The sequence below is a fragment of the Bufo bufo genome, chromosome 1 (genome assembly GCF_905171765.1).
Source record: "Bufo bufo chromosome 1, aBufBuf1.1, whole genome shotgun sequence".
Classification (NCBI taxonomy): domain Eukaryota; kingdom Metazoa; phylum Chordata; class Amphibia; order Anura; family Bufonidae; genus Bufo; species Bufo bufo.
Window position 1 is genome coordinate 580,661,809 of NC_053389.1, and position 15,315 is coordinate 580,677,123.

General features: G+C 40.7%; 1 protein-coding gene across 6 annotated transcripts in view; it reads left to right on the top strand.

Annotated features, from left to right (window-relative positions):
- The window catches only part of SFMBT2 (Scm like with four mbt domains 2), a 300,595-nt gene that overhangs the window by 184,324 nt on the left and 100,956 nt on the right, over positions 1–15,315 (top strand). For all 6 annotated transcript variants that reach the window (XM_040413315.1, XM_040413318.1, XM_040413313.1 and 3 more), the window contains 2 exons: positions 3,285–3,432; positions 4,299–4,381. In XM_040413315.1, the coding sequence (XP_040269249.1) occupies positions 3,285–3,432; positions 4,299–4,381 (231 nt within the window). The remainder of the gene's footprint in view (positions 1–3,284; positions 3,433–4,298; positions 4,382–15,315) is intronic.

Sequence of the window (15,315 nt, forward strand, 5' to 3'; positions counted from 1 at the left end):
CGACTGACGGATTTCCTTATCCACTTATCTAATGCTCCCCCCACCATCCATTTTACCCACAAATATATTATGACCCCTATCTAACCTTTCTGCCTCTATATTTATAGCCATATCCTCCCCCCTCATCCCTAGTTTAAATGCATTGCCACCCCAGCCAGAATTCTCTCCCCCAAACACACCAGCTCCCCTTCCATTGAGGTGCAAATTATCTGCGGAAAACTGTTTGTACCCCAGTGAAAAGTCAGCCCAGTGGTCTAGGAACCTAAACCCTTCGGCTCTACACTAAGACTTAAGCCATGCATTTAACTCCCTAAGCTCCCGCTGACAGTCCTGTCTAGCGCATGGCACAGGCAGTATTCCAGATAATACTACCTTGGAGGTCCTTCTCTTCAGTTTGAAGCCTAGCTCTTTAAAATTATCCATATGGACCTTCCACCTACCATTTATTTTGTTATTGGTACCAACATAGACCACGACAGCTGAGTCATTCCCTGGCCCAGTAATGTATCCACCCGTTCCACCACATGCTGAACTCTGGCACCAGAGAGACAGCAAACCATTCGGTTGAGGCAGTCTTGGCGACAAGTTATTCAATCCGTCTTCCTGATTATAGAAACCCCTATAACCACTAACTGTCTAGGCCTACCTTCACTACCATATCTTCTCTCACTGACTGCTGCGACAAACTGTTATCTGGGTTATATTTATAAATATTTGAGTGGGGAGATGGATTTATCTTGGTAGATTTAGTATTCTGTAGTCCATTACAGTTCCACAAGATTATAACCCAGCTTTTACAGGACTCTGAAAGGTAAATCTGCCTCACTATGGCACTATTTAGGAATGGGGAGGGGGCTTTATCTTGGTAGAGTTAGTGTTTTGTAGTTTATTACAGCTCCACATAGTTGTAACCTAGCTTTCCCAGGATCCTGAAATGGAAATCTGTCTAGCTATGGCCCTATTTTGGAATGAGGAGGGGGTTTATCTTGATAGATGTGATATTCTGCATTCTATTATAGCTCCACATAGTGTAACAAAATCTATTTTGAATTATTACCTAATTGGAGATTACTTTCAACAAAATGGCCACACTCACTGTCTAGACAAAAGTTATTCACACTAAACCCAGCCCCCTCTTCCAGCACTTTCTGTCTTGTGTGCACTAGTATGAGGGGGGCAGAAGACATGGCTGCAGCCTAAGAGAACAATGCACTGTTTTTCTAGTTTATTTTTCATGGTCTGCAATTGTGATATCTGACAAAAGAAGAGAAAATAACAAAGACACATAAGTAGATTATGTTATACTTTGTTGATTGTTCTTTTTTGTGTTTGGATTCTGGGCTTAATTTCCCTTTAAACTTTAGGGTATCTTTAATAAAGTGAACACGGTAATAGTAGAATACCAATTTACTAGATATATCTTCTGTACTCTCTGTTATGTTTATTTCCTAAATGTTAGGAAACATGCCGAACATGTTAATAGTGGTATGGATTTCTATCATTGTCCCACAATACATATCATATATTCTTTGTGAACCTAGCTGAAGTGGGTTTCTAAGATGTTGGTTGCAGCAGTTTGCAGCTGCAACTAGTATCATATGATGATTCACAATGACCAGAAGTAATATTTGCAAAGGTCACTTTCAGGGCGAAGAAAATCACAACAAGAAAATCTAGATTATGAGCAAGCCCTGGTATTATCTTTAGGTCGTTAGTCATGGATGCCTGGAAAAGATAACATATAATTTAATGTGGAAATTTACCATTTGTCTTAGATTGTATGTTGTATTTCCTATATCCTGATGATAATTTTCAACTCTTTTTTTTTTTTTTGAGTGTTCTGCAGTTAGCCTTCCTTAAAATAAGACTTATACACATTAAAGACTGACTGCCCATTGACACTCTATATACCATAATATGATGCTGTTTATGGGGTATAGTAGCAATTTTTATAGGGGAGAATACCTCTGTAATATAACATTGAATAGAGCATTGCATTTTTTGAATTCATATACAGTTTGACAGAATAATTGGGGGCATAGGTATGTACAATAATCCCTAATCTGTTTCTGTGTATTCGTTACATCGAGTAATGCCATAAAAATGGTATGTGCTTAATGTAAATGTGGTTCAGAAAAACTTAAGTTTGAATATGTTTTCCTATATCATAAAGAGTTGGAAAGTGGTGTATGGGGTTTTTATAATTAATATCATCACCTCCAAAAATGTCTAAACTATTAAAATATAGGAGTATCTATCCTGTGAATGTCGAAATGGGAAAACCCAGAAATGCCCAAATTAGTGGTTCTTTTTTGTCACTTTTCTCCTTTGAAAAAAATTGAACAAAAATTGATCAAAGCGCCAAGTGTGCCCCAAAATGGTGCCTATAAAAACTACAGCTTGCCATGCAAAAAACAAGCCCTCGTGCTGCTCTGGAGGCAGTAATATATAAAAGTAATGGGTGTCAGAAATTAGTATCGCTGTAAGGCTACTTTCACACTAGCGTTCGGGTGTCCGCTCGTGCGCACCGTTTGAAGGGGCTCACGAGCGGCCCCGAACGCATCCGTACTGTCCCAATGCATTCTGAGTGGATGCGGATCCGCTCAGAATGCATCCGCCTGCCAGCGCTCAGCCTCCGCTCCGCTCAGTGAGCGGACACCTGAACGCTGCTTGCAGCGTTCGGGTGTCCGCCTGGCCGTGCGGAGGCGAGCGGATCCGTCCAGACTTATAATGGAAGTCAATGGGGACGGATCCGCTTGAAGATGACACAATATGGCTCAATCTTCAAGCGGATCCGTTCCCCATTGACTTTCAATGTGAAGTCTGAACGGATCCGCTCAGGCTACTTTCAGACTTAGAAAATTTTCTAAGTAATAATGCAGACGGATCCGTTCTGAACGGATGCAAACGTCTGCATTATCGGAGCGGATCCGTCTGATGAAACATCAGACGGATCCGCTCCGAACGCTCATCGTGGTGTTTTTTCAGCACACAGAGAATGCTGTAAAAACAACCCCCCCCCCCCCCCCAAAAAAAAAAATGGCAGATTTTTATTTTTTTTATCCAACAAATAATTTTTTTTCCTGTTTTTTGATACAAGACATGGTAAATAAAATGGTGCTGTTAAAGTACAACATATCATGAAAAAAAGTTCTCATGTGACTATGTAAATGGCAAAGTATAAAAGCTATTGCTCTTTGGAAAAACAAAAATGAAAGAAAAAAAATGAAATTGACCTGGTCCTGAAGTGGTTAATATAATCCATCTCTCTTTTTTTATTGCAGGTTTTTAACAACATATACTTCCTAGTAACCATCGATGATTTGAGACCAGACGCTAGAAACGTGTCAGTGCTTTGTCATGTTAATTCCCTGGGACTTCTGCCGATACAGTGGTCTCTTATCAATGGGGTTAATCTCACACCTCCAAAAGGTCTGTAGTGCAGTCATATAGAATCTATATACATTATAAGTTGAGGTAGATTTGGCTTCTTTAAAATAATCCATTGAGCTCAGATTCCGACTGTCATGTTGATTAGAAGATGAAAAGAAACCATAGACACAACAAGGAGGTACTGAAGGATGAACTATTCCTAGAGCACACGTTTACATCCATCTCACAATGATATTGAAGGAGGGTCAGTCACAATAACGAACTTAACGAACTTTATTGCTAAAAACACAAAAAAATGCAGATGCAAAAAACACTACTAATGACACAAAAGTGCAAAAAATAAAATATGAAAAGTCAATGTGTGCATCCACCATTAGAAAGGATCCTTTCCTTATGTGTGAGTAAATTGGTATTTATTTAAGCTTCGTTCACATCACCGTTCAGCCTCTCCGTTCTCCTCTTCCGTTTAGGAGCAGGAAAACGGAAAGGACTGATTCGGCACATAACTGAGCCAAACGGACCCTATATATAATGGAGTCTTTAGGTTCCGTTCGGCTCAGTTATGTGCCGAATCAGTCCTTTCCGTTTTCCTGCTCCTAAATGGAAGAGGAGAACGGAGAGGCTGAACGGTGATGTGAATAAAGCCTTAGCAGGGCCTTTGTTCAGAGTGCTGCAACATAATGGACTAAACTGGATAGATGTATTTGCTTTTTTTAACTGTTCAATTGCCATTGACTTTTATGGTGTTTCCTTGAGTTGTTATCCATGAGCATATGAACTATAGACAGACTAAGCAGGAAAAAAATGTTACATTCATTACTAAATACTGTATAAATATGTGTACATGTAGAAATCTCCTGCACCTGACCTACTGTAAAGCATTTCCTCATATTTTCTGCAAGCAGGCTATCCAGAGCAGGACTTTGACTGGGCGGATTACCAGAAACAGTGTGGAGCAGAGGCAGCACCTCATTCATCCTTCAAAAACGTAAGATTCCAGTACACCAATCTTAGTTATTAACGATGTGAAATGTGATAACATCACAAACAGAAGAGGCTTGTAAAAACTACGGTGCAAGATTGAGAACAGGAAATGTGTGAGCCCTGCTGGATGTGCTCCATAATCTGTTTAGCACTGATGAGGGTGTATGGCTGTGTCCTAAATTCTCACTGTTGGGTGGAGTTGATTATTCAATTTCCAATCCTAGCAGCTCCATCTAATGTTTGCCAATAAATTTAATCTTCTTATTCGCTTGTTATATAGGATTAGAAAAATGTTGCTGCTGTTTTCCCAAAAATTGTCAATGAGTTGTGCTGGGTGTTGCTATTCAGCTCTATTGAAGTGAATGGAGTTCAGCTGCTATACCACACACCTGTGGATATGTGTGGTGCTGTTTTTGAAATGTATTTTTGTTATTCTCATGATAGACAGCTCCTTCAATGAACCAGAATGGGACTACCTTTCATTCAAAAATGGACTGTTGTCATGAGAAAACCCAATTAACCCCTTGGTGACATGACATACTAGTACGTCACAGCGGGAAGTGACTTCCCGCAAATTGACATACTAGTACGTCATGATGATCGGGTGGCACCGGAGCTGTACGCGCCCGATCAATACAGGAGCCTTGCTGTGACTGACAGCTGGGCCCCTGCTGTATCCGCCGGCATCACTGTAAACGCTGATGCCGGAGGATTAACCTCTTATATGCAACAATCACCGCTAACTACGGCATATAAGAGGATCGCAGAGGGAGGGGGCTCCCTCTGCTCCATTGGCCCCCCATGCGGCGATGACAGGGGGCTGATGGCTGCCATGGCAACCCCAGGCCTTGCAAAGGCCTCGGGGTCTGCCATGTACGGAAGCGTGCCCCCAGGCTGAGTCTCAGAGGCACACTGTCAGTGTTATCACTGACAGTTAATGTAGTACAGTACAGCATGTATTGTATTACATTGAAACAGGGATCAGACCCTGAAATGTAGAAGTCCCTGTACTGGGACAAAAATAAAAAGTGAAAACAAAGTTTAAAAAAAGTGTTTTATAATGATAAAATGTAAAAGTTTACAGTGAAAAATAAGGGCCCCTTTCCCTTTAAAAAAAAAAAGGCATCTTAGATATTGCCGCGTCCATAATGAGCGGCTGTATAAAAATATGACATGACCTACCCCCTCAGGTGAATGCCTTAAAAAAATAAAAACTGTGCTAAAACAGCCATTTTTTTTGGTCACCTTGCCCCAAAATGTGTAATATTGAATGATCAAAAAATCTTATACACCCAAAAATGGTACCAATAAATATGTCAACTCGTCCCGCAAAAAACAAGCCCCTACACAGGATGATCGTCAGAAAAGTAAAAAAAATATGGCTTTCAGAAAATGCAGACACAAAAACATGATTTAAAAAAAAATGCTTATTATGTAAAAGTGAAACAAAAAAAAATAAAAACAGACATATCATTGCTTCCATAACAACCTGTTCTTTAAAAATGACACATGATCTGTCCTGTCAGGTGAATAGTGTAAAAAACGAAAATAAAAAAAAAGGCCAAAACAGCAATTCTTTTGTTATCTTGCCTCACAAAAAGTGTAATATTGAGTGATCAAAAATCATATGTACCCCAAAATAGAACTAATAAAACGGTCACCTTATCCCATAGTTTCCAAAATGGGGTCACTTTTTGGGAGTTTCTACTATAGGGGTGCATCAGGGGTTGTTCAAATGCGACATGGCAACTTTAAATTATCCCAGTGAAATCTGCCTCCAAAACCAATATGATGCTCCTTCCCTTGTCAGCCCTGCCGTGTCCACATACACTAGTTTATGACCACATATGGGGTGTTTCTGTAAACTGCAGAATCAAAGTAATTAAATTTTGAGTTTTGTTTTGCTGTTAACCCTTGCTGCCTTACAGAAACAAACGGCTTAAAATGGAAAATCTGCAAAAAGAAGTGAAATTTTGAAATTTCTCCTCTATTTTCCTTTAATTCTTGAGGAACACCTAAAGGGTAAACAAAGTTTGTAAAATCATATTTGAATAATTTGAGGGGTGAAGTTTCTAAAATGGGGTCATTTATGGGTGGTTTATACTAGTAACCCCACAATGTGACTTTATAACTGAACTGGTCCTTAAAAAAAGTGGGTTTTGGAAATTTTCTTTATTTTTTTTAAAAATTACTTCCAAAATGCAAACAATAAGGCAGGGTAACAAACAATAAGGCAGGGTAGCAAACAATAAGGCAAGGTAAAATACAACATGTCCAATCCTTGTTTCCACTGACAGAAGATTGTTGGGGACAATAAAGCTGCCCACTGCTAGCAAGATGAGTTAAAGGGGTTGTCCATGTTAAGCTCACCCTTTTTCTTCACTGGTTCATTCTGCACTGGTCTCCAGTCCTCGTTTCCTGGCTGCAGCAGTGTATGGAACATCCACTGCTGGGGCCAGTGTTTGGCAGCTATGTGAATGCAGTGTCACCGCTGCAGCCACGAAGATGACGTCAATGGTAGGGAGGACTGGATGACAGCGCTGGAAGACTTAGGGGATAAAAAGTGTTTTTTATTAAACTCACACAACCCCTGTAGCATTTATTGAATGTCATCTTATTGATAGAACAGTTTGATCTATGGTAATATCACTGGCCGTGGCCCCTGTGCATTTGTATCATACTATAAAGCCTTTTTCTAAACCGAAAGTCTACAGATCAGTCTCTGTTTTCTACTTATAAAGATGAAACCTCTAGTACATGATCCTAATGGAAAAGAGTTGTAAATGCATTTACTCTGTTGTACACTTTGTTCTCTATACAAATTATTCAGCTCAGTAGGTCTAATGGAGAACAAGGTTCAGTGTGATTTCTAGAAGCTATTTATGAGATGTAGGGTTCTTAAGTTCTCACACAAGAATCTAAAGAATGTCCATCATGTTGGAAGCCAGACTGGTTTTTCACTGATAAAGAGCAATATCATAGGGGACAATGACATATTTGTTTTATGACGCATTATTTATCTTAAGGTATGAAATAACAGCTAGTAGATAAGTCAGCAAATGCAATATGTAGCAATATTGTATCATATTGTTTGCTGAAGCTATACATTTGTATAACTGAAAATGAGATGTATGTAAAAGTAATCTGTAATGTTATACAAATTTGCGCTGAAGTTCAGCAGTGACATGCATGGTAAGGAATGTTCGAGTTGACGTTAGATTGCAGTATTGTATACACATGGCGCATCAGATTATGGAGGTATATTTTCCGCATAATAACCTAGTTAGAGAAAACTGAAATGCGTGCAGAAAACCCTCAATAAACTAGGGAATTACACATAAATTCCCCACTAATTCTTCCCCAATTACAACAAATTCTGGCAACAAGTAAGCCAAACCAGATACTGGTTATAATTAGGCAACAACTCCAGTTAGGTAAATGTTTTCGGTCTCACAATAATGCGGACATTTACTTGATTTTCACCAATTGTGGGACTTCTGAGCCTAGAAGTACATGATTGGATTAAAATTAGACACAATGAGATGTTCAAACTTACAAAATAAATGCAACGCTGCATCAGCAATGTGTTCTGTGTTATTGGTGGAGGTTAAGTAGCTTAAAGGGATTGTCCAAGTTATTTTTTATTGATAACCTATCCTCAGGATAGGTCAACAATATCGGATCAGTGGGGGTCCGACACCCAGCACCCCCACCAATCAGCTGGCTGAAGAGAAGGCGTGTGCCGTGCCAGTGCTGCCTTCTCTTCATAGAAGTGAATGGGACGGCTTCTTGTAGGTATACCTGCTCACCACTGCTGTTGTGACAATGAGCAGGTAAACAATGAAGAGAAGGCAGCGCTGGCAGGATGTGCTCCTTCTTGTCAACAAGCTGTTCGGAGGAGGTGCTGGGTGTCGGATACCGCCTTTCTCATATTGATGACCTATCAATAAAAAATAACTTGGACAACCCCTTTAATGTCTTTTGATAAAGGGTATTCTAATGTCTTCTTCTAAAAGACACATTTAAAGAACCTATGATGCTGTTCACAGTTAGGCTACATTCATATGACCGTATCCGTTTTGTGACCTGCAAATCGTAGACCCACAAAATACAGATGCGGTCCATGTGCATCCCACACTTTTCACAGGCTCCATTGAAAAAAGGGCTATTCTTGTGTGAAAAATGGACAAGAATAGGACATGTTTGGGGCTTGGCCACACGGATGCGGACAACACATGAATGACATCTGTGTGCTGTCCACGTTATTTTTCAGTCATATACAATGGGTCCATGTGAGATCCGCAAAAATTGTGGATTGGACGCAGACCAAAAATACAGTGGTGTGAATGCATCCTTAGAGAAATGTTGCTGCTAGCGTAATGTTTTATGCCTCTATTAGAAAAAAAAAAGGATACAAAAACTCAGCACACCACGTTCTTGTATCCTGCAGAGTAACATAGTACATAAGGCTGAAAAAAGACATTTGTCCATCCAGTTCGGCCTATTATCCTGCAAGTTGATCCAGAGGAAGGCAAAAAAAAAACTGTGAGGTAGAAGCCAATTTCCCCCACTTTAGGGGAATAAAAAATTCCTTCCCGACTCCAATCAGGCAATCAGAATAACTCCCTGGATCAACGACCCCTCTCTAGTAGCTATAGCCTGTAATATTATTACACTCCAGAAACACATCCAGGCCCCTCTTGAATTCCTTTATTGTCCTCGCCATCACCACCTCCTCAGGCAGAGAGTTCCATAGTCTCACTGCTCTTACCGTAAAGAATCCTTTTCTATGTTTGTGTAAGAACCTTCTTTCCTCCAGACGCAGAGGATGTCCCCTCGTCACAGTCACAGTCCTGGGGATAAATAGATGATGGGATAGATCTCTGTACTGACCCCTAATATATTTATACATATTAATTAGATCTCCCCTCAGTCGTCTTTTTCCTAAAGTGAATAACCCTAATTTTGATAATCTTTCAGGGTACTGTAGTTGCCCCATTCCAGTTATTACTTTAGTTGCCCTCCTCTGGACCCTCTCCAGCTCTGCTATGTCTGCCTTGTTCACTGGAGCCCAGAACTGTACACAGTACTCCATGTGTGGTCTGACTAATGATTTGTAAAGTGGTAGGACTATGTTCTTATCACGGGCATCTATGCCCCTTCTGATGCAATCCATTATCTTATTGGCCTTGGCAGCAACTGCCTGACACTGGTTTTTGCAGCTTAGTTTGCTGTTTATTAAAATTCCTAGATCCTTTTCCATGTCAGTGTTAGGGTCCATTCACACTTCCGTTGTTTCTTTCCTGATATGTTCCGTTTTTTGCGGAACAGATCTGGACCAGATCTGGACCCATTCATTTTCAATGGGTCCTGAAAAAAATCGGACAGCTCAATGTCTGATTTTTTTTCAGGACCCATTGAAAATGAATGGGTCCAGATCTGGTCCAGATCTGTTCCGCAAAAAACGGAACAGATCAGGAAAGAAACAACGGACGTGTGAATGGACCCTTACCGAGTGTTTTACCATTTAGTATGTACGGGACTCTAAAAAAGTTTACCTTTTTTTATAATTGTAAAAAAAAATGTGTTTTTATTTTGTTTTTGTTTTTTACAATGGAACTCTATGGTGAACAGATGCCACTGTATGGCATCAGTCTGAGGCGTCCGTTTAATGTATACTTTTTTGTATAGATTTGAACCCACCCTTACTCTTCAGTTACCTTTTAATTAGGATATATTTTACAGGTCAAGAAACTATGAACAGACTACTGAGATGACTATACCAAAAGTTTTATTGTATTTTTAAGTAGAGATGAGTGAAGTTTACAAAACTTCGATTCAGCTGCTTTGTCAAGTTTCACAAAGAAATTAGCTTCATGATGAATTAGTTTCACACTAGCGGCAGGGGACTCCGACAGGCTGTTCTGGCGTGTGAACAGCCTGTCGGATCTGTCCTGCCGCTAGTACACGTGTGCCCCTGGACTGCATGCAGTACTTTTAGTCCGGCTGCCTCTCACCAAGCGCTGCCGTGCCGCCGCCGGAACTCCGCCCCGCCCCCATTATAGTCATATTATGGGGACGGAGTGGCAGTCTGGGGGCACATGTGAATCAGCGGCAGGACGGATCCGACAGGCTGTTCACCCGCCGGAACAGCCTGCGGGAGTCCCCTGCCACTAATGCGAAAGTACCCTTAGTTACGAAGCGCATTACTTTGTAAGTAGTAGGCGCAATGACAGGAAACGGTTGTTGCGCCGTCCCCCATCATTGCACCTCTCAGATGCTGCATTCATAGCTAATCGCGGCATCTCAGATAAAAAATTAGGGCTTTCAGGGGTTAATCAGTTAAAAATAAATAAGCAAATAATACCTTATCAATTTGAGCCCAAAGAGGCCGTCGCAGCCATCTTGATTGAAGATCCTGTGCGAAATCTTGTGCGGTGCATGATTTCGTGCAGGATCTTCAATCAAGATGGCCACAGAGGCTCTTTGCGCTCAAATGGATGAGGTGACTAGAATTTTTTTTTACCGTCATTTCAGGCTAAATTTATTCACTACCACAAAGCATGAGAAAATTCTGCTTCGCGGCGAATCAAATTTTCCCTGAAATTCAGATCAAAGTCCACTTCGAATACTTTGATTCACTCAACACAAGTCCTCAGCACACTTGCGCTCATCAATCCCCTTTCTAGATGTCCATCCTCTAAGGACAGACTATTTGCCCGTAGTGATGAGCGGCAGGGGCAATATTCAAATTCGCAATATTTCGCAAATATTTGGTAGAATATTCGTCATATATTAGCAAATTCGAGATTATTTTCTTGATCGCGAAAAATCTGCAATGTAATATTTGCGTAATGCGCGCGAAATACAGACGTGGGTCACTAACATTTTTCAAGCTGCTAGAAGTTTCCTGAGACTGGAGAAAATGGTTGGCACGGCAGAACATTACAATAGCTTTATATGCCGATAGCGTTATCCAATATATTTGCGATTGCGAAATTGTCACTAATGATGCAAATATTTTGGCGCAATACGTGCAACTTCACATTTTAACAGGTCTGACTACTTATTAGTGATTGGTGCACTAAGTATTGTTGTGAACTTGTGACATCACAGCACTATGTATGTATGGACAGCAGAACCTATCGGCTACACTATATCACTATCTAACCTACACTGACTATCTCCCACTAACTATCTGTATTATATATATAAGCTAACAAACTAACTAACTATCTAATGTCATGACACAGGAAAGCAGAGAGCACAGCAATGACACTGCTGTCTCTCTCAGATCTGCAAAATACTGCATTCAATGGCTGTTGGGGAGGTTCTTATATAGTAAGGGGTAGGCAACTTTCCCATTGGTTGCTAGGGATGTTGCTAAGATCAGACAAAGACATTGTAGCCTTCTCATTGGCCCACAAGCAAGAAAGGAGGTTACTGCTGAAAAAAAAAATTAGAGTATTCAAAATTACGAATATACACTCACCTAAAGAATTATTAGGAACACCTGTTCTATTTCTCATTAATGCAATTATCTAGTCAACCAATCACATGGCAGTTGCTTCAATGCATTTAGGGGTGTGGTCCTGGTCAAGACAATCTCCTGAACTCCAAACTGAATGTCAGAATGGGAAAGAAAGGTGATTTAAGCAATTTTGAGCGTGGCATGGTTGTTGGTGCCAGACGGGCCGGTCTGAGTATTTCACAATCTGCTCAGTTACTGGGATTTTCACGCACAACCATTTCTAGGGTTTACAAAGAATGGTGTGAAAAGGGAAAAACATCCAGTATGCGGCAGTCCTGTGGGCAAAAATGCCTTGTGAATGCTAGAGGTTAGAGGAGAATGGGCCGACTGATTCAAGCTGATAGAAGAGCAACGTTGACTGAAATAACCACTCGTTACGACCGAGGTATGCAGCAAAGCATTTGTGAAGCCACAACACGCACAACCTTGAGGCGGATAGGCTGCAACAGCAGAAGACCCCACCGGGTACCACTCATCTCCACTACAAATAGGAAAAAGAAGCTACAATTTGCACAAGCTCACCAAAATTGGACTGTTGAAGACTGGAAAAATGTTGCCTGGTCTGATGAGTCTCGATTTCTGTTGAGACATTTAAATGGTAGAGTCAGAATTTGGCGTAAACAGAATGAGAACATGTATCCATCCTCTGATGGCTACTTCCAGCAGGATAATGCACCATGTCACAAAGCTCGAATCATTTCAAATTGGTTTCTTGAACATGACAATGAGTTCACTGTACTAAAATGGCCCCCACAGTCACCAGATCTCAACCCAATAGAGCATCTTTGGGATGTGGTGGAACGGGAGCTTCATGCCCTGGATGTGCATCCCTCAAATCTCCATCAACTGCAAGATGCTATCCTATCAATATGGGCCAACATTTCTAAATAATGCTATCAGCACCTTGTTGAATCAATGCCACGTAGAATTAAGGCAGTTCTGAAGGCAAAAGCGGGTCCAACACTGTATTAGTATGGTGTTCCTAATAATTCTTTAGGTGAGTGTATATCAATATATTCAAAATATTCGCGAATTCTCTAGGTGCCGATATTCGCAATTAATATTTGCTATTCGAATATTCGCACCCAACACTATTCGCCCGTATTCAACTGGTCCACAGTTCACCTGCTGCCTGTAGGACATGGACAACACTTCCCTGCTGTGAGCCCTCCCTCTGGAGTTGGTCAGGGATAGGCGCGGTGAAGTTGCTTTTCAACCCTGTTTTGGGTCACACTCCGATGCCCTCTAACATAGTCTAAAAGTAGTCACAGAAGCTTGGATAAAGGATAGGTGTACAGGGATGAACTATATTCTATATATCAATGAGCAGTTAACTCTACAGGTGGCCTTTTAGTGGCCTTTTAGACGATGTTTAATGCATAATTTTCAGAAGGTTTCAGAAAGTATAAAATCTCATTCATAGCAATGTAACATCTGGCGGTTGCATTTTTACACAGCAAAATAATAAGGTCTGTGAATAAACCCTTAAATGGGTTAAAGGAAGGGGGGGGACATTACTAGGTACTGACAATATATTGTACATGTGAATGTTGCAGAAAATGTAAAATATTCACACAATGTACATCATAAATTAGGCCCTGGAGCACAGGCATGATCGTTCTGTCTTAGACATTAGGTGTAGCCTTTGTGTCACGCTCACCATAATTCAGGAGGTGGGTAATCTAAAATTTAACATTTACACGGTACCGGTAGGACAACTGGTTTCTGGTGCCGCCGTGCACTATTTTTAGTGTTTACATGTATTTTTCAATTGGGATGGACACTTAGGCTGTCCGCCAGTGTATTTTCATCTGTTCTATCCCAAGGTCTGTTATTGCACTCTTTATTTTGGAATTATTTTATCTGCATTATCAATAAATGTTAAATTTTAGATTACCCACCTCCTGAATCATGCCTTACCTCTGGTAATCTGGAGCGCAGACCTTTTACCACGGTTTGACCTCCCTAATCAGTGTTTGTAGTTCTCTTCTCACGCTCACCATACCCTTTACTAGAATCTGCCCAGGTTTGAAAACTAGAAAATAATGTCACATTCATAAATGTGGCGAAGACAATTCTAATAGCCTGTAACCCAGCACCCTGACTATTTTCAAACATGATACTTCTATACATTTCACTAAAGGTTCCATGTTTGTTCTGTGTTCGTATATTTTGCATTGCAGTGACCTCTTATCAGAAATATGAGTCTCTTTCTGACTTCCTGGTGTAAGTTATAGTAATTCCAGCGGGCCATGTGAAGCCCTCCCACTAATCCCTGCCCCTTTTCTCAATCTCAAAAAGTCGCTAATATGGCATACACATTTTAGTAAATGCCCCTCGTTTTTTTTCCTATGGTTTGTTCACAAAGGGCATAAGCACTATGGATTTGCCGCACAAAATTGTTGTACAGTACTAGCAAAGTGGATGAGATTTTTAGAAATCCCATCCCTGTACGCTGAAAAAAATATGCAGCATAAATTGACCTGCCATGCAGAATGGAAGTCTACAGCATACAGTCAGGTCCATAAATATTGGGACATCCACACAATTCTAACATGTTTGGCTCTATACACCACTACAATGGATTTGAAATGAAACAAACAAGATGTGCTTTAACTGCAGACTGTCAGCTTTAATTTGAGGGTATTTACATCCAAATCAGGTGAACGGTGTTGGAATTACAACAGTTTTCATATGTGCCTCCCACTTGTTAAGAAATCAAATGTATTGGGACAATTGGCTTCTCAGCTGTTCCATGGCCAGGTGTGTGTTATTCCCTCATTATCCCAATTACAATGAGCAGATAAAAGGTCCAGAGTTCATTTCAAGTCTGCTTTTTGCATTTGGAATCTGTTGCTGTCAACTCTGAAGATGAGATCCAAAGAGCTGTCACTATCAGTGAAGCAAGCCATCATTAGGCTGAAAAAACAAAACAAACCCATCAGAGAGTTAGCAAAAACATTAGGCGTGGCCAAAACAACTGTTTGGAACATTCTTAAAAAGAAGGAACGCACCAGTGAGCTCAGCAACACCAAAAGACCCGGAGGACCACGGAAAACAACTGTGGTGGATGACCAAAGAATTCTTTCCCTGGTGAAGAAAACACCCTTCACAACAGTTGGCCAGATCAAAAACACTCTCCAGAAGGTAGGTGTATGTGTGTCAAAGTCAACAATCAAGATAAGACTTCACCAGAGTGAATACAAAGGGTTCACCACAAGATGTAAACCATTGGTGAGCCTCAAAAACAGGAAGACCATATTAGAGTTTGCCACATGACATCTAAAAAAGCCTTCACAGTTCTGGAACAACATCCTATGGACAGATGAGACGAAGATCAACTTGTACCAGAGTGATCGGAAGAGAAGAGTATGGAGAAGGAAAGGAACTGCTCATGATCTTAAGCA